Raw genomic sequence first — 27,182 nt, 5'->3', positions numbered from 1 at the left:
ATCCCAGCATCTAGGCAGCAGAAGGGAGCTCACACTGCAGACATGGAGAAGAGATCTTGAAACCTCTTCCTGAAACATTTTTACATGGATCCCAGCCCAGGATGCTGCCAGCAGCCATGCAGCTTGCATAACAATTCTGGCCCCAGATGTGGCGAGAAACCAAGAATTACATCATGGTAACACCTGCCAGGCACATCAGAGTGCTGAAAGACACAGGTTCAGAGCATGCAAGCACAGCAAAGACGCTTCAGAAGAAGGCTCAAGGGTTAATGCAAAATCTAATCCAGAAGTCCTCCAGGAGTCAGGAGTAATTGCCTCTGAGAAGTTAGCTATTTGCTACGTACCAGCGGTGGGGACTGGGCCGGAAGGGACCACAGTACAGAGGTCTGAGGCCACCACCCAGCCTACTGGGAGTCTTTGTGGACCTGGAGAGTGGAGCCCCGCTATGGCCTTGTTTTGGCTTGGCTGCTTTGTTCACGCACATGGGGAAGTGGCCAAGGGTCACTGAAGCAGCACAAGCCACAGTTTTGCCAGCACAACACAGCACGGCACCTCTGCGATACCAGGAAATCATTCCCACCAGAAGAATAACTTGAGTGTGTAAAGCTTTGGATTTAAACCACATGAACAAAATACATATGCACAGAAATACAAAGCTTCTACTTCTGAGTCCTTTACTTGGAATTTGCAATGTATGAACAAAGCAGGGTGTCAAACACAGGCCTCCCATTCCTGAATCAGCACCCAAGCCAGATACCATTACTCCCCTCATCTTCCTTTTGCCTCCCAAAAGCCAGATTAAGGCACACAGAAGATGTTTCAAACTAAAGCCTACTCCTGCGAGCATTCAATAACCCAGCTTCGCTCTTCCCTCACACATTGTGATGCTGACTGCAGTTGGGCTGACAGCGCTGGGCCAACTCCACGTATGTGAGCTGCGTTCTGCTGCAGTCCTGGATGGACACAAAGTTGACTTTCATGGAAGGATCACAGAAGAACCATTTTGATACACTGACTGCTGCAGCAGTTTAAAGAAAGCCAAGGGCCAAAGTAGTTTGGACTGCCAAAGAGTAAACAAGCCTCATCATACAGCAATTACATTTTGCAACAGATAAAGCCTGGCACCAGGGATGTGATTCCCTATTAATGGAACCACACGTCCCACATCATGAGGCGGGTTCATAAACCAGGGGCTTCAATCTCTGCCAATGAGAAATGACTTGAACTTCCATTTTGACGCTGAACTGCCTTTGCAGATTGCTCCCATTGCCCACTATTACAGCCATTTGGGTGACAGTCACCTGCTGCTCCTCATCTGTTTAGCACCAGGGAGGAATGAAAAGCAGACAGAACAGTCACAACTGGAAAACACAGAAATCAGTTAAAGATTGTTTCTAGCTCCAGGATTCAACAGCTTTGCTTTTACAAGGTAAAACTAAATAATGTATTTTATAAAATTAAAAGCCACTGAATTTAATTGGTCATTTGTAATACTATGAACCTAAAATTCAGCATTACCAACTGATACAAGCACAGACTAATCAAAATGGACATTAAATGCAACAATAGCCTATAGGGGAGTTGACAGCTTAAAAGAGGAAGGTCTTTCACTATTCTAGTATAGCCCTGTAGCTGAAGATTTCTTTCAAGAGAGTTCTGCTACTCCAACCATGCAAGAGAGATTATACTGTCTTCTTACAGGAGAAAATAAATTGTTCTGCAACATGAGATCAGGGCTAAATGATCTTCTGTTAAAAGCTTCAGTGAGCAGACTGTCAAAATTTGTGCCCTGAGTCTATCGGTGCTTGAATACTGATCTAAATTCTTCTCAAGCTCTCAACAGAGCAACAGTCAGAAGTAGCCTCAAACCATTTAGAAAGGGAAGCAACAGAGACAGCTCTCTCATTTCAGTTCTTTCAGTCCAGAAACACACATACACAACTACTGCGTGCTGGCCTTTGTAACCAACAATTTGCCAGCTGCTTCCCCAGGCAAGGAAGTCAGCGTTTGGTATTCAGAGCATTTGCAGACATTAGGGTCATGCAAAGACAACCTCCAGCTATTCTAAAGAAAACGAAACCCTCTGGCCCCCACCTACTGCCATTACAGGAAAGTACCAGTAACTGTAAGCAGTGATAACTCCTTATATCCTACCCACAGCTAACAGCATAACACACTTAGAGATGCAAGATGTAGCAAACACCACAAATGCTTCAGCTTTGAATACCACAAATATCAAGGAGACAAAAAAAAACACTGATAACAGAAAAATCCTTGAAAAAGCTAAAGAGAGTAGCATGTTTTAACTCCGGCACCAGCAGAAAACAGTCCTCCAGACCTTGCTGCAAACTTTCTGTTGCTGACTCTGTAACCTGTTGATACAATGGCTGCCGTAAAAAAAAAATACATTAGCCTTGGTGGTTTGCAGGATTACAGTCTCATTGTCGCCCAGGCTCCAGCTTTTGCCTGTTGGATCAAAAATTAGTAGAAACTTGTATCGATTCCTTTGCAGTACTGTCAGTACTGAGCAGTACAAAGGGCACTAGAAAAGGAACTGGTGCAGAAAAACATGCCTTTATGTAACTTGTAAACTTTACTTGCTACAGCTATTAAAACAACTACAGATAAGATACTGATGTCAAAAGCACAAACTCAGCATCTTAGGAGCCCTGAATAAGTTCTGTTCACGTAAGACAAGCCACTTTTTGAAGAACAGAGAAAGCTTCCCCAACCCCTCCAACCAGTATTACCATAAATAATGGTTGAGGGAGGTGATTGTCCCATCCTGCTCTGCACTGCTGTGGCCTCACCTTGAGTGCTGTGTGCAGTTTGGGCTGCCACAGTACATTAAGTATATAACACTACTAGAGAGTGTCCAGAGAAGGGCCACGAAGTTGATGAAGGGTTTAGAGGGGAAGCCATATGAGGAGTGACTAAAGTCACTTGGCTTGTTCAGCCTGGACAAGAGGAGACTGAGGGCAGACCTCATCGAGGTCTACAGCTTCCTCACAAGGGGAGGAGGAGGGGCAGGAGCTGACCTTTTCCCCCTGGTGACCAATGACCCAAGGGAATGGCAGGAAGATGTGCCAGGGGAGGGTTAGGTTGGATATTAGGAAAAGGTTCTTCACCCAGAGGGTGGTGGAGCACTGGAACAGGCTCCCCAGGGAGCCAGTCACGGACAGTGCCAAGCCTGGCGATATTCAAGAAGCACTTGGACAATGCCCTCAGAGACGTGGTGTGAATCTGGGGTTGTCCTGTGCAAGGACAGGAGTTGGACTTGATGATCCTTGCAGATCCTTTCCAACTCAGGACATCCTATGATGCTATGATAAAAGCAAGAGCAGCACTGGTAAAGCTAATCTGCAACCACCAAAGTCTTGAATGCCAGAATCAGACCAACATCTGAGTAATTCTATGCTTAAATCGTAATTATCTGGGGCTTCAACAAAAAGCTTCAAGGCAGACATTTTTACTAGCTCCCTACTTTAAAGAGTCCTACTTCACAAAAAAATGCACAACAAAGAATTCCTTTCCACAAGTGGAAGACTGATATTCTGAAGTAAGCCTACAAGGCAAGCTTCCCTGTAAACCCTTCCTTTAAGTGATACACTTCTATGCTCATGTTAGGACGTGACACTTACCTATACCACTCAGATGGACATGTCCAGAATCCAAATAAGATTGCATGCTGATTTCATGCAACCCCAAAGCACCAGGAATGCAGTTCTGCCATATGCTATCTGATGACACATCAGAGCCCAACAAGGCTTTTGTCTGACAGCCCTGCAATCCCTATAGCTTCATCCATTCTCACTTGCTAGGACATCATGTTTGAACCAGAAAAAAATCCCAGGAAAATCAGGGACAAACAGGCTGGTGGCTGAGGAGGGGAGTATGCAGCCGAAGACAAAGTTTCTGTCTGTAGTTCTGCTACAGATTTTTGTCTATCTACAGGAAAGACTTAGCCTTTCCTTTGCAGAAGGAGTATGATGCATGCTATCTCTCGGAAAAGCTGCAGAGGTACAGTTATCTGCCATTTCTCCAGTGAATGAACGGTATTCCTGCAGCCTGTATTGTGCAGGGAAATAGCAAAGTCACTACTGTGACTCATGGCTCGCCTCAGATTTTTCAAACAGCACAGGCAGCAGTGCTGACATGAAAACCAAGAGCAGCAGAAACCCCTGCTCTCTGCTTCCTCCTCCAGATTTAGGCAGCGTGGGTGTTATCGCTGGGAGCTGCTGCCCTCTGCTGTCACAAAAATAGAGACAAAATTCTCATCTGACAAAACCAGGTTTACAGCTACGTATGAAAGAAAACAGTACACCATGGCAATAAGCACAAGGTCACAGAGCATTCAGATTTCAACTGGGTTCACCCAGGCCCCTCATTTCTGGTCTTACACTTTTATAAAATGCTTGCCCCTTTTTGCAGCGCATCCCAAGAGGCATCCTGCAAGCCAAACTCAGGCTAACAGATTATTTTACCTGACCCATCACCTTTGTTGCCATTGTTTCAGAGGTAAAAACACTCAGCTATTAGTCTGTTCAGCAAAACGTCTCATACTGTCTGCAGATCTTTGTAGTGGATTGTGCACATCACCAGGAAAAGTGCCAGCAAATATCCTGCCCCCAGCACAGAGTATAGACAAGACTGAAGGAGCAAAATGCACTACTGCCAGCCCTGTGGGACCATATGCAGTTCTCTCCTTGCCTCAACCTTCACAGTGGCAGCACCACCAGGAAGCTTTGCCAAACATTTTAAAAACCGTCCAGATGAGGAAGCCTCAGTGAATTTACAGGCATATTTTGTGGTTAAGCAAAGGCTGAGGTCTGCACATAAGGATACTCTGCTGCCCTCAGGTAGAAACATCTGGCCCTTATTTTACTTGAGGTCTGTATGTGCTCATGATAAAAGAAAAAAAAGTATGAAGGAAAAAGGAGAAGGCACACCGTGCTTCACAGCACATCTCCAGCCTGCCGACACCCAGTTTTCTTTGAGCTCGCAGTAGACAGATCACATCTGCCAGCTTACCTGACTTCCTCACCAGCAAAATCAAATACTTTGGTGATTGTCACTTTTCCTGAATCTTTTGGCTTCTCAGACTCTTTCGGTTTCTCCTGAAGCTTGTTCCCACTCTTTTCTTCAGCCTGTGAAACATACGAAGGAGAAAGCAAAACAATGCATCTGTGGAGCCAAGACAAATTACCACTCCAAGGGGCCAAGCACCCAATGCAGACCTCAGGCAGCAATGCAATTTAGGCCAGCTGGTCAAACCAAGTCATCCATATACAAGAAGGAGGAAACAAAATGCCCCTGCCCCCAAAAGGAAACTCCCCAGTTTTGTTGCAAGACTCTCATTGGAGCTCACAAAGCAGAACAGACCCAAAATGAGATGTGAAATTGTAATTAAACATAGGAAGGAGCAAGACTACACTGCTGTGGTTCAGAAACCAAGCAAAAGCCTGAAGACTCAGTTCTCCCAAACGCCACCAGGCGGTAAAGCTGCCAGGGTAGATTACATAGAAATAGGTTTATTTTTACTCAAGATTTCAGAAGAACAAAGCCCATCAGCAGGAAAAGCAAGACGGATCTTCATAGAGAGCCCTGAAGATATTAAGCTACTTCTTAATAACATCTCTTTAATCTGAGAGGGAAATATCTTCATTAAGCTACTTGTCAACAACACCTCTTAATTTACTCAGTCACAACTGCAGCTTTTAACAGCATACATAAAAAACCTCAGACCCTATATATAATCAAACAACAAACCAAAATTCTTGCTCTAAATCAACGACACACCACAGATCTTCAAGCAGACATTTTAAGAACTTCACAAAGAGAACACAGGAACTGCATCTCCATAAATTATTCTAAGCTACAGAGGAACTTTCAGAGACCGCTCATGTTTTAGCAAGCTAAACATAGAAGTAGAATTGCTCAGAAGAGAAATTTTCCTTTCTCCTTCTCTCTAATTCTACCTGTAACCATCTCAGCCATTCAGCCAGTAAACAACTGAGGTGGAAAGAAACAGGAAGGTTCAGGTGAAAGGACTCTTCTAAAAGTTGCAAGCAAGTTTACACAAATCGCTTTTTCTGCAACCTTCCAACAGTTGTAGAAGGAAGCTTCACACAGTGAGCATAACTACTTGCCAGACATCACTGATTCAAGAGCCCAGACTTGTTTCAAAATACTTTTTTGGCTGACCACTAAAAAAAACAAGAAGACAATTCTAGCAACAGAGGGTCTGTTTTGGTATCTTCTTCTCTTCTATCACCTTCAGTGTGAAAGGCTTTGCAAGGCAAATACATGCGTTTGGTTTTATTAAGAACTAAACCCTTTTAAATAGCTGATTACACACAGAATTCTCTCTACAGAAAACCTCTGCAGACACAGTGAGATTGTGTTAACGGGCCTTATAAAGGAAATTAGAGAAAGCTATTCTTGTTACAAATGTCCATCCCAACATGCAGAATTTTCCAGGCCCCCCGCACTGTGCGAGGAGGAAGGGCAGGGCACAGCAATGGCAGCACAGGCCTCTTCTGCTTCCCCACTCACACACAGATATCCTCCCTTTTTTTTTTTTTTTGAGCATCAGGAAAGGCACAAGCTGTACCCACAAGCACAGCTCAGACCGAAGCTCACTGCGCTGCTCCTACATCACAAGGAGAGACCACTACCAGGAAGAGAAGCCAACAGGGCTCCGTGGGACACTCCAAGATGCTGATAAGCAGCTCCAAAAGCAGAACCACCAGATCCCAGACCTCCCCGGTTGGAAGAAAAGCAGCAGCTTGCAGTTTGCTCCACGGTGGGGCTCCAGGCCTACAAAGCAGATGGGGCAGGGGTGAACCCAGCCTCTTCCCAGCTCTGACTGGCACTAGGCACCAATGCCATGTGCTCTAAAGATCAAGGCCCTTCCCATACTCCCTGAGTGAAGACACAGGCCGCTGTTACCTTCTTAGCTTGTGTCGTAGCCCCTGCTTTGGGCTTCTGCCCCACATCGCTAAGGAAACTGGCCCAAAGAGCATCTTCTTTCTTTTTTTCTTCTTCTTCTCTGTTTCTTTCCACCTGCTCTGTATTATCCGCATCCGCTTCCTCTTCATTCTGCTGAGCCTTTTCTTCCTCTTTCTCATCTGCTTCTAGCAGGAGACCTCCTTTCTTCTTTTTCCTGGAAGCAGATGCCCAAAAGACCAAAAATATATTGAGGTGCTGCAACACTATTCCAGAGTTGAACCATAAGCATGGGTTAAGCAACACAGTATTTCATATTCTCACCAAGACATTTTATCCAGGAAGTTTCCCCTAACCTTGGGGGTGAAATTACTTAGTTAAAAGATGATGCTGTTCAGAAAACACAGCAAGAGCGAAACAGGCAGGTCCTGAAGCAGATGCATGCATGATTCTGTAAGTACATAATGGGCCACGGGGGGGGAGGAGGACTTGGGCGAGATGAGAACTAATTTTAAATAAACTGTATATACACAGCACCGAAAAGTATTTTGTACTTAAGAAGGTTTATTAAAAGAACTACTCCTGCGGAGGGCTTACAGGCACGGTACCTTTCAAACCTGAGGATTTCTGCCTCTGACCTTAAAGCAGAAGGAAGAAAAGCACTTCCCGGCCCGGGCCGAGCTAACGCGCATCCCCCACCCGCACCCCGGAACCGGCCCCTGGGGGGAACCGGGGCAGGGGGCGCTCCGGGGCCGTACCTGTCGGCAGGGCGGCGGGGGCACCTCCTGCCGCGGGGCGGCCGCGGGCTGTCCACCGCCTCCTCCTGCACCAGCTCGCTCACGTCGTCCTCGCTGTACTCCGCGCCTGCAAGGACAGCCGGTGAGCACCGGGGCCGCCACCTGGCCCGCCGCCCCCCTCCACGGCCCGCCACCGCTCACCCGAGGGCACGTAGTCCTCGTCCTCGGCCGAGGAGTACTCCTCCGAGCCCGACATGGTGCCAACCCGCTTCTTCTTCTTCTTCTTCTTCCTCTTCTTCTTCCTCTTCCTCCTCCTCCTCCTCCTCCCCCCCACCCCGCGCACCTGCTGCCCAGAGCGTCGCCGCCGCTCCCATGGCTCCCCCTAGCGGGGCGGAAGATGACTGCGCCTCACAGGCGCCGTCCCGCACGGGGAGCAGCGACGAGAGACCAGCCGGCGGGCTAGAGCGCCCTCCCAAGCTGGGGGGCGGGGGGCCTTCAGTTGTCGGGCGTGATCCCGGCATGCTTTACAGCCCAACAGCCGTTCCCATGGCAGCGCGGGGGTGGGGACGGCGGCCCGGCCGGCCGGTCTCTCCCTCGGCGGGCCGCGGTTAGCGGAGAGGTGTGCCTGTCACTGGCACGCCGTTTTCCATTGGCTAGAATGGGCGGAAGGGGGAGGGCGGAAGAGAAGGCCGCGGATGGCGGCGGCGGCGGGGCCGGTGGGGGGATGGAGGGCGGCGAGGCGGGCAGCGGTGGGCTTTTGCAGCAGATCCTCAGCCTCCGCCTGGTGCCCCGTGTGGGCAATGGCACCACTACCTACTCCAGCCCACTCTCCACCTTCCCAGGTACCCTCCGCGCCACCGGGAGTGCTGGGAGCGGAGCCCTCCCGCCGCCTCAGGCCTGCGGGCCCGAGCCCACCTCACCGAGACCTTCTCTCCGCAGAGATGTGGTATGGTGTCTTCCTGTGGGCGCTCGTCTCCTCCCTCTCCTTCCACGTCCCAGCCGCTTTGCTAGCGCTCTTCACGCTGAGGCATCACAAGTATGGCAGGTTCATGTCCGTGAGCCTGCTGCTGATGGGCATCGTGGGACCCATTACCGCCGGCATCTTAACGAGTACGGTAGACGCTCGAAAATATCGATCGGGTGGCCCCGTAGTGATCAGAGGTGGCCCTTGGGAGCGTGCCGAACCACGGCGTTCCCCAGGGTGGGGAGGAGATGGGCTTTCTGGGTGCGTTTCCCCCTTGCCCTGTGTTTGAAAGTGTTGGACCATCCCACCTATGAAGCCCTTTGTCGGGTACCAAACGTGCCCATCAGGTGCAGAGCTGGGTGAGCTTTCAGATTTCTGAGCACTGTGAGAAAAAACGTGTACAGGTGTTTGTGTCTGTGCCCAAAACTGGGTCATATTTGCAGCTTGTGGGCCGTGGTGTAGAGGTCTTGTGTCAGGAGTATGTCCAAAACCACCCCAACCTCTGCCCCTCCTGGAGGTCTCAGCAGAGTTTCCCCACCAATTTACTCTTTGCCACCAGCACGTGTTGGTTACTGGCTGAGGTTTGTCATGGTAAACGCAGTCCGGCGTTTCTGCCAGCCAGTGCACAGGGGTCGGCATGCTGTCCCACAGACTCCTGCCTTCTCTGCCCATCTCAGATCCTCTGAGACTCCCCCTTCACCCCCAGGGTATAACAGTGTCTATGTCATGGGGGCTGTCATACATTCATGTTTTGGCTTTTTCCCCTCTCCACAGGTGCTGCCATTGCTGGAGTTTACAGAGCTGCGGGGAAAAAAATGATTCCCTTCGAAGCCCTCATTTTAGGAGTGGGCCAGACATTCTGCGTTGTGGTGGTTTCATTTCTCCGCATTTTAGCCACTCTCTAGCTCTTTCTCAGACACTAGAGATCACAGGTTGAAGGAAGGGCAAAGGATCTGCCACTTGTGCCACCTCTGAAGCAGATCAGAAGGGAGCGCAACTTGAGGCATGCCCGGTATGCACTTCTCCGCTGGTTAAAGGATACACAAAGGCCTGCTTCTGCCTCCAGCGGGGCTTAAAATTAAGCTAAAAATTGTTAATTTTGTTACTTTTTGGTAACATTAAGTGCCAAGTGAAACTTTATTTCTCTGGAGTATAGGAAAAAGGGCTTCCAGAGGAAGAGGCCCACGTACCTTTTACCAGTGATGAATTGCAGCAACAGGACATAATTAAGATGTGACATGGTCTGGTTTTGGGTAGAATCAGTGCTACAGGGTGGTGTGATGTCTTTGGAGCATGCTTAATGCTTTGACTTCCTGCTGCTTTGTTTGCAGTGAACCTGAAGCTCTTTTAATGTGAATTTTTTAAATGACAAACTTAATTTGTTTTCTTCCTGGCCCCAACTTTCTCATACCAGGTCTTGGTCATAGTGAATTTGGGAGCAGCAAAAGGAAAAAACATTTTAGACAGATGAAAGTGAAAATTTGCAGCCAAGAGCTGTGACTATGAATGCTGTGGCGGCAGGGGAAATAACCAGCGTAAAGAGGATCGCTGGTTTTGTGAATTTTATTACAGTGAAGCTCTTCAGGCACTGTGTACCTTCTGCCTGAGCGGTGAAGCGCAGCTGAACGAGCGTGATGCCCCACTGCCCAGGCTAGAAATCCCCGGGGAGGTGTGTGAGTGTGCGCTGTTGCTTCTCAGGCTCTGAAGGGGGCTCATATTTTTAAACTTCTCCGTTCTCCTTTTACTTGCTGAACATGTTTACGTTGGGGTGGCAGATTTGGGCATCTTCACTAATATGTAAACGTCACTGGCTGGCTTATATAAAATTCAGCAGGCTGCTGCTTTGGTGACTGTGCTGGTGAGAGCTGCACGGCCGGCGTTGGGTTGTTGCTGGTGAGAACTACACACTGGTGTTGGGTTGTCGTGACTCAGGCCTTCCCTGGTGTGGAGGTGGGGAGCACACTGTGTTTTCGGCACCCAGCCCGCAGCATGCCAGTGAGCGAGATGCCTGCGAGGGTCCCAGGAAAAGCCCGGGGGATTCCTGTGTCTGTCAGGGACGAGCCATGTGAACATAGCCCCATGCTGACCCTTACTGGCAGGCAGTAAGGTGTCCTCTAATGAATTGTTTTAGTTTGTTTTAAGTGTCTTTTAACTAACTCTTAGCTCAGCCCTCTTGCCTGGAAGCCTGCCCCACAGGTGGGGCTCTTGGGTAGCTAGCTGGGCACTTTCTGGGGGCTTGGATTTTTGGGGCCCTTGGGGACACTGAGGCCCAATCCCAAGGATGCAGCTGGGCAGTGCAGCCAGCCCGGTGGCTTTGCTGAGGTCCTTGTTCATTTATTACCAGCTGACAGTCGTGTGGGCTGCTGAGGGAAGGTGCCCTCTACATCCAGCCTCCCAGGACACACGTCCCATCTCTGTTTTTGATGAACTTTGGTTTCCAAACCAGCTCGCCTTTTGTAGCTGCAGCATTTCCTAAGGCTAGTTATATTGTGTGAACCCCATGTCTTCTGTGCTGAAACAACCCTCGACAAGGCCATGTGTTTATCATGAAAAATAATTTCTCTCTATGTACTAACTTCTCCGCAGTGGCCTGTTGACATCTGATGGAGAGAGGTGTTTTCCAGGAGACACTTACTGAGACTACTCTAAACTTTAGCCTGTGTTAATTCAGGGAATAAAGGTGTGCATTTTAGGAGAGACTTCAGTGTGAATCCTCCATAGGTGGGTGAGGTCCAAGCAGTATAATGTGTACTAAACTCTGGATCTTCAGAGTGCCCCGTGTGCTGTGCTGCTAGCGGCAAGCCGGTCTTCCTACCACCTGGTCCTCCGGGGGAAGGTTGGGCCTCTCCTTCCCTCTTTGCTTCTACCCCCAGTGGAAAAGCAGGAATAATGATCTCTCTAGATGTCTTTCCCCCTTCCCACTTCTTATTTCAAATAGCTGCGTACACAGCGTGTGCCCAGAGTGCCTGGATTAATTCACATGAATTATCCTCCGTTTTCCTGGATGGATTAAAAGTCCCTTGTGAGACTTAGACTGGGCAGGTCTTACCTTTCAGGTGAAGCGAGAAACCAGTGTCCTGGGCACCTGCTGCACTCCCCTTTCCCGCTGCCCCAGTGCCTGGCATCCCTCAGGAACAAGGACTAAGCTGATTACAACTGGGTAAGCACTTTATCGGTGTGCCACGTGCTGTGGCACGAGGATGGTTCCTCTGCAGTAATGGGGCTGAGGCACGCAGGGGACAAATCTGGGCTGTTAAGAGCTGAGAACAAATTGAAAAAAAGAAGATAATATCACTCAATGCTGGGCAAACTGAAAACCTCCTCTTTTCTACCCACTGTGATCTCCCAAAGTCCGTTTTGAGGGGAGAGGTCTGCTTCACGTGAAATATTGGCAGCTCAGCCACTGTTTGGAAGTGGAGTGGTTGGAGCTGGCAGTGCGCCTCTGTGCCCAGGCACCGGGAGATTTTCAGGGAATTCTTGCATAAAAGGTGAACAATCAGCTGCTGACTTGTCTGGACAGGTATTAGCGCTGGCAGAGAGTTCTTAGTGTCACTTCAGTACTCTCAGAGCATCCTCCGCCCTGTCGGCTGCCTCCCCGACCTCTCTCTCCGGTAAAACCAGATCCAGGATGGGAAGGGGGTGTAGGTTTGAGTTGATGCACCAGATCGGTCATTGCCGCTTGTAGTTTCCTCTCCTCTCATCACCGCGGTTTGGTCTTCCCTTTGTGTTCCTTACACTGAGCGAGGCGAGCAGAGGAATTCCATCGGTTTTCAGCAGGTGTCAGTAGACTTTGCTTAGTCAAACTTGTCAAAAGCTGCAAAGAGCTTGCAAAAACGCCAGTTCCGAAGTGTCCCAGGCCCGGCAGTGCTGTGAGCCCCTGGCCAGGGAGCCCTGCCAGAAACCTCTATCAAGAAAACACCTTGCAGAGAAACTGCCTGCCCTGGAGAAATATCACTGCTTGAGCTGAGACTTGTGGCCCTGCTTTCTGTATACGAATGTCCTCTGTGCTGGGCTGATTTAGATACCACCCAACTTCCTATCTTGCTAATGACTGCAGCTGTCATGAACAAATCTTTGTATGATAGAAAACTCTGTAAATTTTATTTTTCTACTGACACTTCTAATCCTGGTGGTGATTATCAGTAAATTATGTAATGATTGAGGTGAACTGAGTTTTGTGTTTCTCCTGGAGGGCAACAAGGGGGCCTGGGTTGTTCTTTTGGAAATGAGCCTTGCTCCTGCCTCGCACCGGGCAGGTTTCTCCCACCCGGGGCCATCCACACCAGGAAATGTCCTGGTTCTGGTGGTTAATTTTGTCTCTGTGTGCCTCCAGCCAGGCACCACAAGCCTGCGGTGACATCTTGCAGTGGCTCGGCTATCGGGGATGGGCTCAGCCTGTTTCAAGGCCAGGAGTCCCCATCCCCGAGTGGGCGCGCAGCGTCCCTGCAGCCCCTGGGATTGGTGCTGCCCTGCTCCCGTCCCCCTGGGGCTGTTCGCACCCTAGGACGGTGGCTTTGCTGGGGCCGTGGGTCAGTCCCTGCACACTGTTGGGGCTTTCCTGGGAGAGCAGGCATGGAAGTCCCATTGCTGCTCTTGGGATGGGACACGGTTTGGCCTGTGACCCTGCGCCTCATTTGCACAACTGCTGCCTAACCCAGGGCTGGAGCACCACCTGCACTACAGGAACTGTGTTATTTCATATAACACATATACAACCTGCATAGACTGAGATCAACAAAATGAGTTTCTAAGAGGGTGGCAGCTGTGCACAGCTTCCCCAGACCCCCCAGGCAAGTGCACTTTGAGATCAAAACTGGTCTGAAAAATTTATATCCCGAGTCAGCAGGGAGCCAGGAGGCTTTATTGGCAGTAAAAGGTCAGCACATTCTCTTGGTTTCCACGGGTGAGGATGACAGGGGGTCTCAGGTCCTGCGAGAGGGTCTCGAGCCAGGCCATGTAGAGGGAGCTGGGGCAGCGGCCCTTCCTGCCGATGGGCAGTGTGCTGTGGTGGCAGCAAGGGGACTGGTGAGGCACAGCCCCCTCTGGCCACCCTGCCAAGCCACGCTCCCTCCTTAGCCCCTCTCTCAATCCCATGCTAATTTGCAGGTTATTTCCCTAAAAAGGGGCAACACCACATCCTCCCCACCCCAATGGGACCCAGGCCAGACCCCTTGGTGCCTCCCAAGGGCTTTTCCCCGCAGTGTGGCACTGTCCCACCATGGTGTTGGGGTGTCTGTCCAGGATCTCCCTGCGTGGGGCCAGGGGGAACATCCAGAGGGACCATTTCCACAGGGCAAGAAAAAGGCGCGAGGGCATTGCTGGCACCTACATGGCTATGAGCGCCGCGTCCCGCGAGTAATCCAGCAAAATCTCGTTCAGCCTCACTTGTCGGAGTGACTGCGGAGTAAAGAGAGGGGCAACAAATGCAAAATAATTGTTTCCAAAAAGACTGAATTTTGTCTCAAAAGCAGGAGACCCTTTGCAGGAGGTCCTAGCACTACCTTGGCTCTGTTTTTATTGACCTCCTCATCAGAAATCTTCCAGGGACAGCCCTGCCTCATCTCATTTACTGTGGCCTCATCTTTGAAGCCATCGTTCAGCCTGAAGGGAGCGATCAGGTCATCGAACCTCTTGATGCTGCAAGACAAGGAGATGGTGCTGGGAAAGGGGATCCAGGCGGGTTTAGAGGTGCTGGGGGCAGGGGGAGAAGGGGAGGGGGGTGGTTACTGCTCTGGCCGGGGTTTCTGGTTGATGTCGGGGAGGATGTGGACCTCATGGAAGCCGAGGCGGAACTTGCTCAGCAGAGAGATGATCCTGCCAGAGGGAGAAGGACACATTTTCCAAAAATTAGCAGGGTGCGGTGGCTCTGGCAGGGACCCGTCATGGCAGAAACCTCTGCTGCCATCCTTGGTTTGCACTGGAATTGTCCCCACCCCACAATCACATTGGTTTTCGGAGGAGCAAGGCAAAGCAGCTGGGTCTGAGCCCACAAATCCCATTACAGCAAAGCGTGAAGGGCTGGGGGTATAGTGGCTCCTGCCACCCACGGGGGCCAGCAGTGGTGGCCACATGGCTAAGAGGGGCTGCGGGTTGCGAGCGGCCGCCAGAGCTTACGCCTTCCTCTCCTCGTCCATCCTGTTGATCTGCCCGCCGACGAACACCCGGATTTTGCACTTTCCCCATCGCTTTTTGCGCCCCAGGAGGTAGGGGATGAGCAGTGTGAGACCTGTCCCCAAAACACCCGATGGGAGATGTAGCTGTGGTCACCCTGTGGGCTCGCCAGTGCTTTCTTGACATCAAAAGCCAGGGATACCCTGGCACCATTTGGCAAGGCCCAAGCCCTCCTGGGTACCGTGATGGAGGTGCTGGGTGGAGGACAGATGGACGGAAAAGAGCTGCAGCAGCCAAAGGTGAAGGTTACCTCCATCGTCAAAGAGCCAGTAAATGTCAATGGTCTTCTTGCCCTGCTCGCTCTGGAAGATGGTGCTTGCCTGCTGCTCGCTGGCCAAGCTGGCAGGGTCCGCTGCCGGGGCAAGAGGGTCCCGGTGTCAGCAAGGGGCACCACCAGCTGCGGGGAAAGGCACCGCGCTTCCTCCTGGCTACAGCCCTGCTCCCCTTCACCGCTTAAAACCCGTGCCCTTGCATGCAAACCCAGCTCCACAAAAACAACCCTCGGAGCCAGGGATGCTCCGGGTGGCCCCAAGCCAGGACCGACCTGTGCTCAGGGCTGCTCTGCTGCCAGTCCCATTCTCCTCAGCATGCTCTGTTGCCTCAAATGTGGGGTTAACTGGGGAGGGAGGAGAAGCGCACGGGCAGCGGGGTAGCACCCCAGTGTTCCCATCCCCTTTGGTCCCAGCCCAGGAGCGATGTCCCTCCAGGACTGTGACCTTCACCTGGCGACACAGTGCTGGCTGGCATGTCCTACAGCTCTGACATATCTCTGGGCATCCCTGGCTGCCCAAAATCCCTTACCATGAGCCTGCATCACTCGGGAAACGTTCAGCCCTTCCTTCATTCTCATTAAGCACATGCCATACTTGAAATCAAACGCGTCACTGGAAGGAGGGAGGAGAAGGCAGTTAATGGAGTCCAGCTTGTGTCGGGCGGCACCACTGGGCCGGCTGGACCCTCTGCACGTGGCCACAGCATCCCCGCACCCGACCGCGGGGCCACTGCTGGGTGCCGGTGTCCCCGGGGGGCGGAGGAGCTGGCATGGCCGTACTGCAGGATGCCCACGTAGTCTTCCAGGCTCTGTGGGGATGCCGTCTGCCAGTTCCTCTTGTAGCCCAGCACTAGGATGTTGGGTCTCATCTTCCCAAGGCCGGCAGCCTGTGGAGAGATGTCCCCATGAGACCCCTTTGTAGGGACAGATGGACATGGGTGGTAGCATTGCTCCCCTGTGGGCTGACAACGGGGTGCCAGGAGGTCAGGGAGGACAGTCAGAGTCCCCCGCACAGTGATGGAAGAGGAGGGACCCTGTCGGTCGATGGCCGAGGGTGCCTCTACCTGGATGAGCATTTGGACGCCACTTCTCAGATCCTCAGCCACCACATCCGTGTAGAAAGCCTTGATCTTCCGCTTCATAAGCCACTTGGTGTGGCCATCTGCCACCAGCCGGGACTCCGGCATCTTCTGCTTCCATGCTCCCTGGGGGGAGCAGGGACAGGGCATCAGGCACAGGCGCCCCCTTCCAGCTGGTGGTCTTGCCACCAAGGGCCTCCAGCTCCTCTCTTCCCAAATCATTGGCAAGACCTGGATGCCCACATGGGAGGCTGCCATCACAGCAAGAAAAGCAGTGTATTTTGGGAGTCAGTAGCCAATGCGAACGATGCCAGCAGTCCCACAGCTCCGGATGAGCTGGCAGTTGCTGCACCACGTGCAAGCTGTTTTTGAGGCTTCAGGGCTGCAGGACCCCCCCCATCCTCTGAGCAACAACCTCGTCCCACCGCATCTTTTCTTTGGCAATTAATTGGCAAGGGGAAGCCATTAGCACATAGGGACATCCTGGTACTTGCTTAACAAGCTGGAGAGGCTTCCAGACAAAATATTTCATCATCCGGCAGCACATATCAATCCCCACCCCATGAGCCCACCAGGATGCATCTGGATTTCCCAGCCCACTGCCCGTGAGTGGCCGGAGCCCCCAGGAGAAGGAATGAACCAGCTTTTGCAGGTGACTCACGATCAGCACATTGCCGCAGAGCATCAGGCTGAGGTTCTTGGTGAACGTCCCCACAAAATCCACTAGGGCTGGGCGGAAATTGGGAGGGCCAGTGAGCACCAGGCACTGTGGTCTGCACGCAAGGAGAGAAAAAGGGCGAGGGCTGGTGCATTGGAGGCACAAAGCCTCTCTGGAACAAGCTGCATCTCTTCTCCCATGCCTGGACAGCAGCAACTATAAGGAGCATCTTTAGGATGAGATGAAATCATGTGGCTGAGGGTTCAGCCTCATTCTTTGGTCTTTTAATATCAGATAAGACCGACGCGTCTGTGTCTGCCTGATACTGGAAGGCAAGGTTTGCCCTGCTTTCCACCTCCACCCACATGGCAAAGACAGATTTTGAAGATGGCCACATTTTGTCGGGGCTCCCAGTTACTTGGGATGGTGGTGAGGATGTGGCCATGGGCATGAAGCCATTCTGGGTTTGCTGGTGGTGGCTGTGGCTGGCTCTGCATCCCCCTCCCTCCGTGCCCAACACTGTGCCAGCCCGCCCTTGCCTGTAGTTCTTGATGTGCTCGTCCACTTCACTCAGCCCCACCGAGTAGTTAAGGGCCATGTTGTATGAGCTGGCTTGCATGGAGGAGCCCCAGTTGACATCTATGTAGGGAAGATGGATTAGCAATGGGGCCAGGGGCTTCCTGGGGTATCACTGGTGCTGGGTTACTGCCACACACCCGGCTTTTTGTAGAGGACATATCCCAGGAGGAAGATGACGATGCCAAAAGCAATTAGGGCTGCCCACCAGGTCAGCAGGAACATGATCACCACTGAGATCACGGCCCCAAAGAGCGCGGCCCACTTGCTGTAATACCGAAAGGAGGGTCGCCAGCCTGCACACAAACACACACAGCGGCCGCTGCAGGGACCGGGAGCCAGAGAGGGAGCCGCCCGCTGCACAGCACAGCACAGAGCGGCACAGCCCACCTGGGGAGTTGGTGATGGAGGCGTGGAAGCAGCTGAAGTTGATGAGGGCGTAGGAGCAGAGAAAGAAGTTGGAGATAATGGGGGCGATGGCATTGAGCTCGGCTGTGGGGAGGAGGAGGAGGAGGAGAGTGAGCTGTTAATGGCAGGGATGGAGCCACCTGGCTGGCAGCAGGCGCTAGGAGGGTGCCGGGGTGGCAAGCACCTACCGATGAGGATGAAGCCAACAGCAATGACGTAGGTGAGCATGTAGCCACGGATGGGCTCACTGTTCCTCCCGTAGCCCTTCCCGAAGAAGCCTATGAGAGGGTAGAGCTGGTCCCTGCAGAGACACTGCAGGGAGAGACATGTTGGGGACAGCTGGCTTTGCTGGGGATATGGGATGGCAGCACCATGGTGGCTCCTGCACCCGTAAGAGCAAGGGCTGCACTGTCCTCAGGCCTTTGCTGATGGCAGCATCCTCTTCACCCCAGGGCTGGTCACAGCCACAAAGCCCCACAGTGCTGAGTGTGCACCCGCTGCTGGGCTTAGGGTGGGAGCTGGGGGACACAGACACACCACCCCCTCACCTGGAAGACTTTGGGGGCTGAGACGAGGCAGGCCAGTGCTGAGGAGAGGGTAGCACCAAAGATCCCTGCTGTGATGAGGGGTCCAAATCCAGACACCATGCTCATGCTCTGCCCAAAAACCAGGTGGTCAGGAACGCCCAGCACCCGCAGCACATCTGCCTCCACCCTGGCCCTAGGGGATTTCCAGCCCCATGTCCCCATCCTGCTGCCCTCAGAGCTTTTCCATCAACATTATCCAGGCAGCAAAGTCCAGCCACATCCAAAAGCCCGAGGAAGATGCACATCCCATTATATGGGTGCTTTAATAGCACAGGTGCCTTCCAGGATGCTGGGGGATGCCTGGCATGGGCCTCCCCTGGGAAACCCATCCCTTGCAGCACAAACCAGGCCGGGAGCAGGGACTGGGCAGGCGACGGCCCTGAGCAGCACCTGGTAGTAGTTGCTGAGCCCGTATCGGCAGTTCTGCTGCTGGGCGCAGGCGGTGAAGTTCCAGCCAAAGCTGCAGGCCAGTCCCTCGCAGCCTGGCGAGCCCACTGCCATGCTGTCATTCAGGCTGCCTGAGGCATCCCGGACCACGCAGGCACCTGGCGGGGGTCATGCAGCACCCGATGAGTGCCTGCTCACCTCCTGCACACATGCCATCCCAGCAGCCCTCTGGCAGGGCTGGCATCTCTCCGCAGTTCCACACAACTTGGCCCCATGTCTCCATTGCCTGTGACATCCCCCAAGGCCCTGCCATGGGGCTGCCCCACTGCGCGATAGCTATGAGCAATGCCACAAGCTGCAGTGCCCACCCATGAGGACTTTGCCACCCATGGGGCAGCAATGAGGCCTGGCACCTGCAGCACTCACCCCAGGGTATTGGTGCCAGTGTCCACAGCTTGCTCCTGGCTCCCACCACCTGCATCCTCCCAGGCCACGATTCTGGGGCCCCACCCAGCTTACCCAAGGACGTGGTGCTTACCGATTGTAGCAGAAAGCACCAAGTAAGACATGGTGGTCCAGAAGATGGCCATCAAGGTGCCCTTGGGGATGGCCACGGCAGGATCCTGCCCAAGGGAGTCGCAGAGAGATGTAAGACAGCTTTCCAGCAGTGCCACTAAAATGGCATTTTAATTGTGGTTGCTATACAATAGGAATTTTAATTCATTGTGACACAAAGCTGCAGAGCATGTCCTGGATGAGCCTTCCCCAAAGTTTTCAGAAGAAATAAAACAGGGTCTAAAAGTTGGATCAAAAGCAAAGCCCCACAGAAGGCAAGGCTTAAGCCCTGAGAAACACCGGCTCAGGCAGCAATGATCAAAACACACCTTCAGGTCACCTGAAATGTTGGCCCCAGCCAGGATGCCAGTTGCTGATGGGAAGAAAATGGAAAACAAGCTGAAGAAGGAGCCCTCGGGTCCACGCCAGTTGGGCACAAAGTTCTGGGCAAAGATGTCAGCTGGGGAGGAAGCAGAGGAGAAACATTTGGAGCCTCCCAACTACTTTCTCTTGGCTGAAGCATCTCAGTACTGGATGGAGGCACACCGCTGATGGTAGGGAACCCACAGGAGGAAGACATCATGCTTTTAATGACATCTCCCGGCAAGGAGCACCTTCCCGTAGCAAATTTCTCTCCCAACAGCAGCAAAGAACTGAAGAACTGGGCTCCAGGAAGGCGCTTGGACCTGTTGGGCAAAACTCCAACCCATGGCCGACTCACCTCGGTAGCTGAAGAAGCCCTTTGCTTGCTTCTCAGCGGTGGCTGGGATCACCGTCCCCACCAGGTAATTTATGAAGGAAACCAAGATGACCAGGAAAAACAGTATCTGTGCCTGCCAGACCAGAAAGAACCAGCTGAGGGCTTGAGGTTTGGCTGTCGAGAGGGTGAAAAACTCTTTAGGATAAACCCTCTCCTGTTTTTGGGGAGCTACAGGCATCCTCAGGCATCCTCTGATGCCCAGTGGACACTGGGGACAGCTCTTATCAGCCCAAGGGAATAAGGTGAGTGGAAGAAGCAAGCATTACCTTGGCCTCCCACTCCATGCCAGCCAGGGAGATGCCCAGCAGCACCGTCACGGTGATGACCCCAATGATGCGGATGTCATTGGTGGGGTCCACGATGAGGGAGTTGTGCTCCTGGGGAGGGGACACCATCCACAACACAGAAATAACCCTTTGACTTGCCAAACCACTGGGATTGCCATGAGTTTTAGCAGCTGGTGGTTGATTATCAGTGGCCCAACATTAACAGAAGTTTAGATAATTGATACAGCTTGCATGGGGAGGAGACGGGGATGGAAGATGTGGAGGGGACAGGACCCAGAGGGGACACGGAGCCACTTTTTTACCTGCAGTAGGTCCCGGACAGTTTCGGCGAAGCCCACAGTGTGCATGGCCACAGCCACCGCATTCGCGAAGGCAAAGATCAGCCCAATGGAGCCGCCCAGCTCTGGCCCGAGGCTCCGTGAGATGAGGAAGTACGTGCCCCCTGAGGTGGCAGGAGCACCCCGTGGTGTTAGCTGCCTCCCCTCCTCTCCCCCACGTGTTTTCAGGGGACCCCCTGCACCTTGCAGCCTGTGTTGGGAGTTCATGTCCACGGGGCAGCCCCAGGGTGGAAGAGACCCCCCCAGGGTGGCCGGCGGCTGTGCCGGCACAGGTATGATGTGCTACCTGACTTCACTTTGCCGTTGGTGGATATGGCGGAGATGGACAGGCCAGTGATGGTGGTCACTGTCACAGACATCAGGATGATGAGCCACGTCAGGGCTGCGGGGAGAGGGCACTGCTTTGTTCCTGCATCTCCATAAAGCACCCCTGGCCCCACAGACACCCCTGCATCACCCTACGCTCAATGCTGCTGGCATTTCCACGCTTCCCCCCTCCCTGGGTGCCATCATCCCGCCCGCGATGCACTGTGGCACCCACCGATTCCTGCCTGGGCGGTGATCCAGGGCAAGCGCAAGTAGAGGATGACTCCCCAGATGTTCAGCATGCAGCGAATCTGGGGGGCAGAGATGGAGACCAGCCGTCAATGTGTGGGCACCTGGGGATGGCAGGGGCCATGCCTCTGAGTGAAAACCAACCCACCACGGAGGGCAGGGGAATCGTTCAGAGTGCTAACACTCACAAAAAATATGTATATTGGGAAAAATGTAACAATCGGGCAAATGTGTTGTGCCCCTGCTTAAGGGGTGGGAAGGCAGAATGATGCTCCCTGTGGACAAGTCACACTCACCATCACGCCCTTCACCCATCCGAAGCGGATGGGCTCTGGCGCAGGGGCTCTGCCTGGCTCCCCCGCTGCCTCCTCCGGCCCGGCCTCCTGCAGGCCTTTGCTCTGCTGTGGGTCAGACACTGGTGCACGGAGGCGGCCCGGGTCGGGCTGTAGGGACAAGGGGAAGGCAGGTGAGAGCAGGCAGGGCTGAAGGCAGCCAGCCGTCCCGAAGGGGTGCAGCTGGGGAGAGAGCTCTGGCTGAGTGCACAGCTGGGAACAGCTGGATTATCCCTCCAGCTTCTCCCAGGGACCATCTTGGGGATGTGCACCTCAGCACAGCATCAAGAAGCAGGAGACACATCACAGGAACCACGCACCGGCAGCACAGCCAGGGGATGCCAAGAACACAGCCAAGCCCCACCTTACCTTGAGGATGGAGTGCAGGTCTGCCAGCGAGGGCCTCCCCTTCCCAGTGTTGCCCACCCCCTTGCTGTTGGCATAGTGCTCGTAGGCGGGCACGACATCCACCGTGTTGTAGCCGAAGGTCCTGGTGCAGATGGTGCTGCTGGAGAGGTGGGTGGGGTGTGCACTGTCGCAGCTGGCCCCCTCAGCAGCTGCGTAGGGACCCCAGCTGCCCTCCTCAGTGCCCAGGAGGGTGCTGATGGTGAAGCGGCCGCTACAGTGGGACAGGGCGCTGGGCAGCTCCGGGACAGGCAGCTCAGCCATTGCCCCTGCCCAGCTCCCCGCTGGTGGTGCCTGCCAGGAAAGGGATGGGGCCGAGAGGGGCTCGCCGGCTTTATACCCAGCAAAACCGGAGTGAGGCAACCACCACCCACCCACTGCTATTGCTAACAGGGGAAAAGAATTGGCTCGAACCACCCTGAGCTGGTCAGGGGGAAAAAAATAGCTGGAAGGCGTATCAAAACCACTGTAATCAGTATCGCTGACTCCCAGTGTTCGATGGGGGAAGGCGATAACAGATTTGAGATTAAATCACAAGGACAGATCGGCAGAGAAATGCAGCTCTGAATTTGCCTCTGGCCCCAGCCTGGGAACATTCAGTTCCCACAGGGATTTATTATGGAAAATGGCAGCAGACTCCCACACATGCTCGCCTTTCCCTGGGACACTGCCCCAGACCCAGCAGATCCCATAAATCATCTCACTTGGCCTCCAAGCTGCGGCCTGCAGCGCTGAGCTGTGCTGGATGCAGGAAGGGAAACAGCCCCTTTTTGTCACAGTAAAACCAAGGAAAAGGGGGGATTGTGACATCAAGGGATGGGAGGGATGCTGCTGCCGTGATCTGATGCCAAGGGGCTGGGAAGGGGGATGGAGAAGCCAGGGGATACAGAAAGGTGGCTGCCACGGTCCCTCCACAATTACCGAGGGCTGGCAGCTCTCCGGTACCGGCCAGATGACAGCCATGGTTCTACACCCCCTTCCCCTTCCAACCCCAGGAAGGGGGAACTGTCGAGCGCCCAGGGGTTCAAATATCCACCAAATTCTATCCCTGCTTGAATAAGCCACTGAAACCCTTCCCCACATCACACAAAACATGAGCTGAGGCCATGCTGCAGCTCAGCATCCACCATACAGCCACCAGTGGATGAAGACAGGGGGAGGAACAGGTGTCTCTTATACCTCTGCAGCCCCGTGTCACATGTGCCCTTAAAAGCAGTTACAGATAAGATCAGTGAAGACAGAAAATAAGGCAGGCAATAAAATTTGAGGGCAGCACCATAGCCCATTTGTATTTCAGCCCTGTGTGCTTTGCAGGTTAATGGAAAATTTGGGCTGCCTGCCCTGCTGCCTCTGGCTCTTTTGCATTCATGCACAAATTTTAACCTGCTTTTTGAGGACTCGCTTCAGCCCCCTTGTATTGTTTGTGTGCAAGCAGATACCTTCCACAGTTGCATAAGTCCCATGTGGGCCAGTGCACACCCACTTACCAGGGAAGCTGAGGACAGGCAGCCCAGCCTGCAGCACTCGCCTGCCTGCATCCACACAGCTCAGCCCTCATAACGCCCCGGCATCGCAGCCCAAAAAGCGCTGGCACAAGCTGCTACCGTCCCCTGTAGCTGGCCTTACGAATGTGGAGAAGGGTGAGATGGGGATGAGGAAAAAGTCTCGTTCCAGCAAGGCTCACGCAACACCTCCTGCAAGGTGGACACCAGCTTCCTCTGACAACAGATGCAACAGCAGGCTCATGCCCAACAGAAATGGTTTTATTTTACAACCTCGTTATTTCATTAAAAACGCTAACTCGCCCAAATCAGCATGAATCACAGAGTCTCTTAAACAAGGGGGGAGTCTCTGTCAAACACAGCACAGTTAAAGATGCTCCAGGAGAGACAGGACTCCTCCAGCCGCCGGGTGAAGAGCGAAGTGAGTGGTATGATGCAACCCTGGTGTAGTGAAATAGCCGGATAGTAGGATGCGCTTGTCGTCGGCCTGATTCACAACACCAGCTGCAGCAACAATACCAGGGCCGTCTGGTGCTGGGAGCTGCAAGCAGGGGAGGAGAGCTCTGTGGCATGTCCCTCCAACCCCTCTGCTCATGCAGCGAAGAGGTGCCACATTGCTTCTGCAGGGCCTTCCCTTGCTTCCAGCCGATCCCCCAGCCTGCTACGGCTATTAAAAGCATCAAATGAACCTGAATTGAGTTAGGCAGAGAACAGTGCAAAGCTTTACATACGTCATCTTTTAAAGTTTGCCCAAATGCTATATTCTGACTTCAGTGAAGTTTTGTCCTGTTTCCATCCCCATGGAAGAGGGAACCTACCGCCCTGGGTGACACAGGCCACGTGAACGACACAGGGGCTCAGGGCTGCAAACCCCCTGTGCAGAGCAGGACTCTAATTCTCCGCACTGCAGGGAAGGAAGCCTGGGAAGAGAAAACAGATGGTTATCCAGGCCACTGTCAGCAAACTTATCCGATGGGGCCAAAGGGATCATCTCCCATCCTCTTCCACACGGTATTTCCATCCCTTCCAACTCCAGACCCAGACAGAAACAGGACAAAAGTGTACAGGGACATGAACAGTGGAGTATTTGAGTGCTGTCTCACCCCAGGGACACAGAAATGGATTTAAGAATATTGTCTTCTTTCCTCCATGCTGGAAGGAAAACAGCTTGCTTCTTTGAGAGGCTGGGATTTATTAAGGTTGGGAAGACACAGAAGTGTTGAGAGGGTAACAAGAACAATCTGAACACAAATTCCCTCAGCTCCAGCAAAGAATAAGGTCCAAGTGCTGCATCACTGTCTTAGACAAACACAGGAGAGGTGGGAGACCATGGTGCAGAAAGAGGAGCCACCTCATGTAGCAGGTCTACTCCAGCCAAAGGGTCTGGAAGAGACAAAACAAAAAGTCAGAATCGAGATGCAGGATCTGCAGTCAGTGGGGGAATCCAAGAAAAGGCAGAGGTGTAGGAACGTATCTTGTAGGCTGTAACCTGACTGGGCAACCAGCTGAGCCACGTGTACAGTGGGGTAATAGTGCAGGCACTGACCGCTGTGAAAATACTTAGAAGAATTAATGTTGTTGGGGGGATAAACCAACCCATGAATGCCAAAGAAACCAAGTTGAGAAGACAGGACCTGCTGGCAGCAGCTCCACAGCAGTGATTTCCCCCTTGAGGAGGGGCCCTCGAAGCATGTTTCAGCAGGTTTTCTGCGTGTTGGCACCTGTTAAATTCTCACATGAGCTGGTTGTCTTCCAGGAGCTCCCTTCGCTTTTTACCAGTAGCCCATGGTTAACCCCTGGGCAGAGCTTTAACTTGGTTTTTTTTCCTGTGGGAAAGGTAACATAGGGCAAAAGTTTACAATGAGTATTTCTAGATGCCCTTGCAACTCCCCAATAAATCCAGACCACATCAACTTGACCTCATCTGAGGGACATGCAGAATATAAAACATTCAGAACTGCTATGCTGATACCACAGCCCTCGTGGATGTTCCAATATGCAAACCACAGAAAATGGACCAGGATGTGCTGCATGTGGTGGCTGCACCCATACCGGGACAGAACGTCAGGCACTCCCAAGGCAAACACCTTTTCGCTCTTTCCTCAAATCTTCCCTAGCCTGAGCTGCATTTGACTCCAAGTAGTGAGCCAGACTTAGGATGCATCTTGTTTGCCTGGAGGATCTTTATTGCTGAGGATTAGTCCTGGAGTAGGAGAAAGCAGACGGAATTATTCTATAAATTTAATCTGCAGCATTCAACTGTACTTTTCTTGTATAAAGGGGCAGAACTCCAATGACAGAGATCTGTCTGTACCAAAAATCAGCTCAGATCAATGTCCACAGCTCTGCTGCAAACTGTGCCCAGCAAACCATAAACCTGCTCAGATGTTGCTGCACATTATCATGGTTTTCGATGTGACATGTGTGAGGCTGTTCATGCCCTTTGTGCAAGAGGAAAATGGGGGCAGTTCTCGCTATGCCCTTGAGAGCACGATGCTGTAAAAGGGAGTACTACTCCCTGTTGTAAAGGGAGTACTTTGTGATACAACCTTTGAGCAGGCTGCTCCAAACTCAACGTAGGAATTTAGTGACATCCCAAAAAGCCCTTCTAGCATATGAAATATTTAAAAAACCAAGGCTAAGCCTGCACATTAGCAAAGTGTGAGTGTGAAGGTACAAAGGGTTACAAACTTCACTCCCAGCAGCAGCAGGTCTGCTGGTCAGAAACCCAAGGGAGCAGAACCAGGTTGCTCTCTCCAGCAGAATAAGCTTGGGGTAGAAAGAAAACAGTGACATCTGGGAAACCACAGGGGTGCCTTATTCAGCAAAGCACTAGTACGTGAATCAGCATCTACCTCAATGCAGCACAGCCCTTAAAATTGTGCAGAAGAGAGCCAGGTCTGCCAAAGCCAGGCCTAGGCATGGAGCTGGAACCCGCCACTCTTGGGAACGCGGGAAGACGGTTGGGCTGCAACGTTCACACCCTGCACAGGAGCAAGAAGAAATCACAGGGCAATCAACAAGAAATAATTTCATTCTGAGCATCTGAGGCACCTTCTGTTATATCTGCAACCTCTCACGTCTTCTCTGAAACGAAGCTGGGCGTTACCTTTCTGTGACTTTGGCCCCCTGGGGTTTACATCCTCTGTCTGTGCACCATGGAAGGACCATCTTGGCTTTTCAAAGTATGAAATAATTCAGTTTCTGCTTAGCTTAGAAGGGACCACAGGCTGGAGTCACAACCACTGAGCACAAAGGGAGCAAACTCCATGTGGTCATCAATTTTCTCTTCTACTAACACCCATGAAGGCTGAGAAGCACTGGAAAGCATCCGCTATACCCATCCTCAAAGGGCAGACAGATAAAGGGCAGCTCGCTGTTTTTAATAGGTCCCTAGGTTCAACGCTTGACATCAGAAACATGCCGGTGAAGCAGCATGATAGCTCAGCTGGGCAGGGGATGGGCAAAAGACAGGAGAACAAGGTCCTGCAAAAGGCAGTGGTGAGAGTTGAGCCCCAAAGGACTTCCATCCCTGCCTGAAGGGTGCAGGGGGAGAGGGCATTACAGCAGGAAAGGTGGCCTTCACTCTTCCCCAACAGACTCCAGCAGATGCTGTCCCTCTCTTGCTCAGGTCAGCAGTAGCCTGAGGACAGGTACAGACT

At 52.5% G+C, this 27,182-nt stretch overlaps 3 protein-coding genes across 5 annotated transcripts in view; 1 reads left to right on the top strand and 2 right to left on the bottom strand.

The window, feature by feature from the left end:
* The window catches only part of CFDP1 (craniofacial development protein 1), a 69,396-nt gene extending 61,367 nt beyond the window's left edge, over positions 1-8,029 (bottom strand). Inside the window, exons 1-4 of the mRNA XM_075101756.1 lie at positions 7,887-8,029; positions 7,707-7,812; positions 6,952-7,165; positions 5,032-5,147 (exon numbers count right to left, since the gene is read on the bottom strand). Coding sequence (XP_074957857.1) covers positions 5,032-5,147; positions 6,952-7,165; positions 7,707-7,812; positions 7,887-7,941 — 491 coding nt within the window. The 5' untranslated portion in view covers positions 7,942-8,029. The remainder of the gene's footprint in view (positions 1-5,031; positions 5,148-6,951; positions 7,166-7,706; positions 7,813-7,886) is intronic.
* Positions 8,030-8,361: 332 nt separating this feature from the next.
* On the top strand, positions 8,362-12,817 carry TMEM170A (transmembrane protein 170A). Its single transcript, XM_075101757.1, has 3 exons — positions 8,362-8,527; positions 8,625-8,795; positions 9,424-12,817. Exons 1-3 carry the CDS (start codon positions 8,410-8,412, stop codon positions 9,552-9,554), a joined length of 420 nt encoding a protein of 139 aa, XP_074957858.1. The 5' UTR covers positions 8,362-8,409; the 3' UTR covers positions 9,555-12,817.
* Positions 12,818-13,488: 671 nt separating this feature from the next.
* SLC12A3 (solute carrier family 12 member 3) lies at positions 13,489-22,333 on the bottom strand. 3 transcript variants are annotated; one of them, XM_075101753.1, is made up of 26 exons: positions 21,983-22,333; positions 21,578-21,724; positions 21,268-21,343; positions 21,013-21,108; positions 20,691-20,830; positions 20,368-20,478; positions 20,063-20,174; positions 19,671-19,801; positions 19,325-19,409; positions 18,790-18,944; positions 18,361-18,468; positions 18,001-18,124; positions 17,795-17,896; positions 17,545-17,700; positions 17,368-17,467; positions 16,832-16,943; positions 16,156-16,296; positions 15,872-15,978; positions 15,622-15,704; positions 15,365-15,436; positions 15,071-15,172; positions 14,764-14,875; positions 14,377-14,463; positions 14,151-14,286; positions 13,979-14,046; positions 13,489-13,651 (listed from the first exon to the last, which is right to left on the bottom strand). In XM_075101753.1, exons 1-26 carry the CDS (start codon positions 22,280-22,282, stop codon positions 13,510-13,512), a joined length of 3,105 nt encoding a protein of 1,034 aa, XP_074957854.1. In that variant the 5' UTR covers positions 22,283-22,333; the 3' UTR covers positions 13,489-13,509. The 3 variants fall into 3 exon arrangements, with proteins under 3 accessions (XP_074957854.1, XP_074957855.1, XP_074957856.1); XM_075101754.1 differs by having other exon boundaries at positions 13,489-13,633; XM_075101755.1 differs by lacking the exon at positions 21,013-21,108.
* Positions 22,334-27,182: the final 4,849 nt, after the last annotated feature.

Source organism: Phalacrocorax aristotelis, chromosome 8, assembly GCF_949628215.1.
Source record: "Phalacrocorax aristotelis chromosome 8, bGulAri2.1, whole genome shotgun sequence".
Taxonomy (NCBI): domain Eukaryota; kingdom Metazoa; phylum Chordata; class Aves; order Suliformes; family Phalacrocoracidae; genus Phalacrocorax; species Phalacrocorax aristotelis.
Note: the sequence above shows the minus strand (reverse complement) of the source record. Positions and strands in the feature narration are given on the sequence as shown.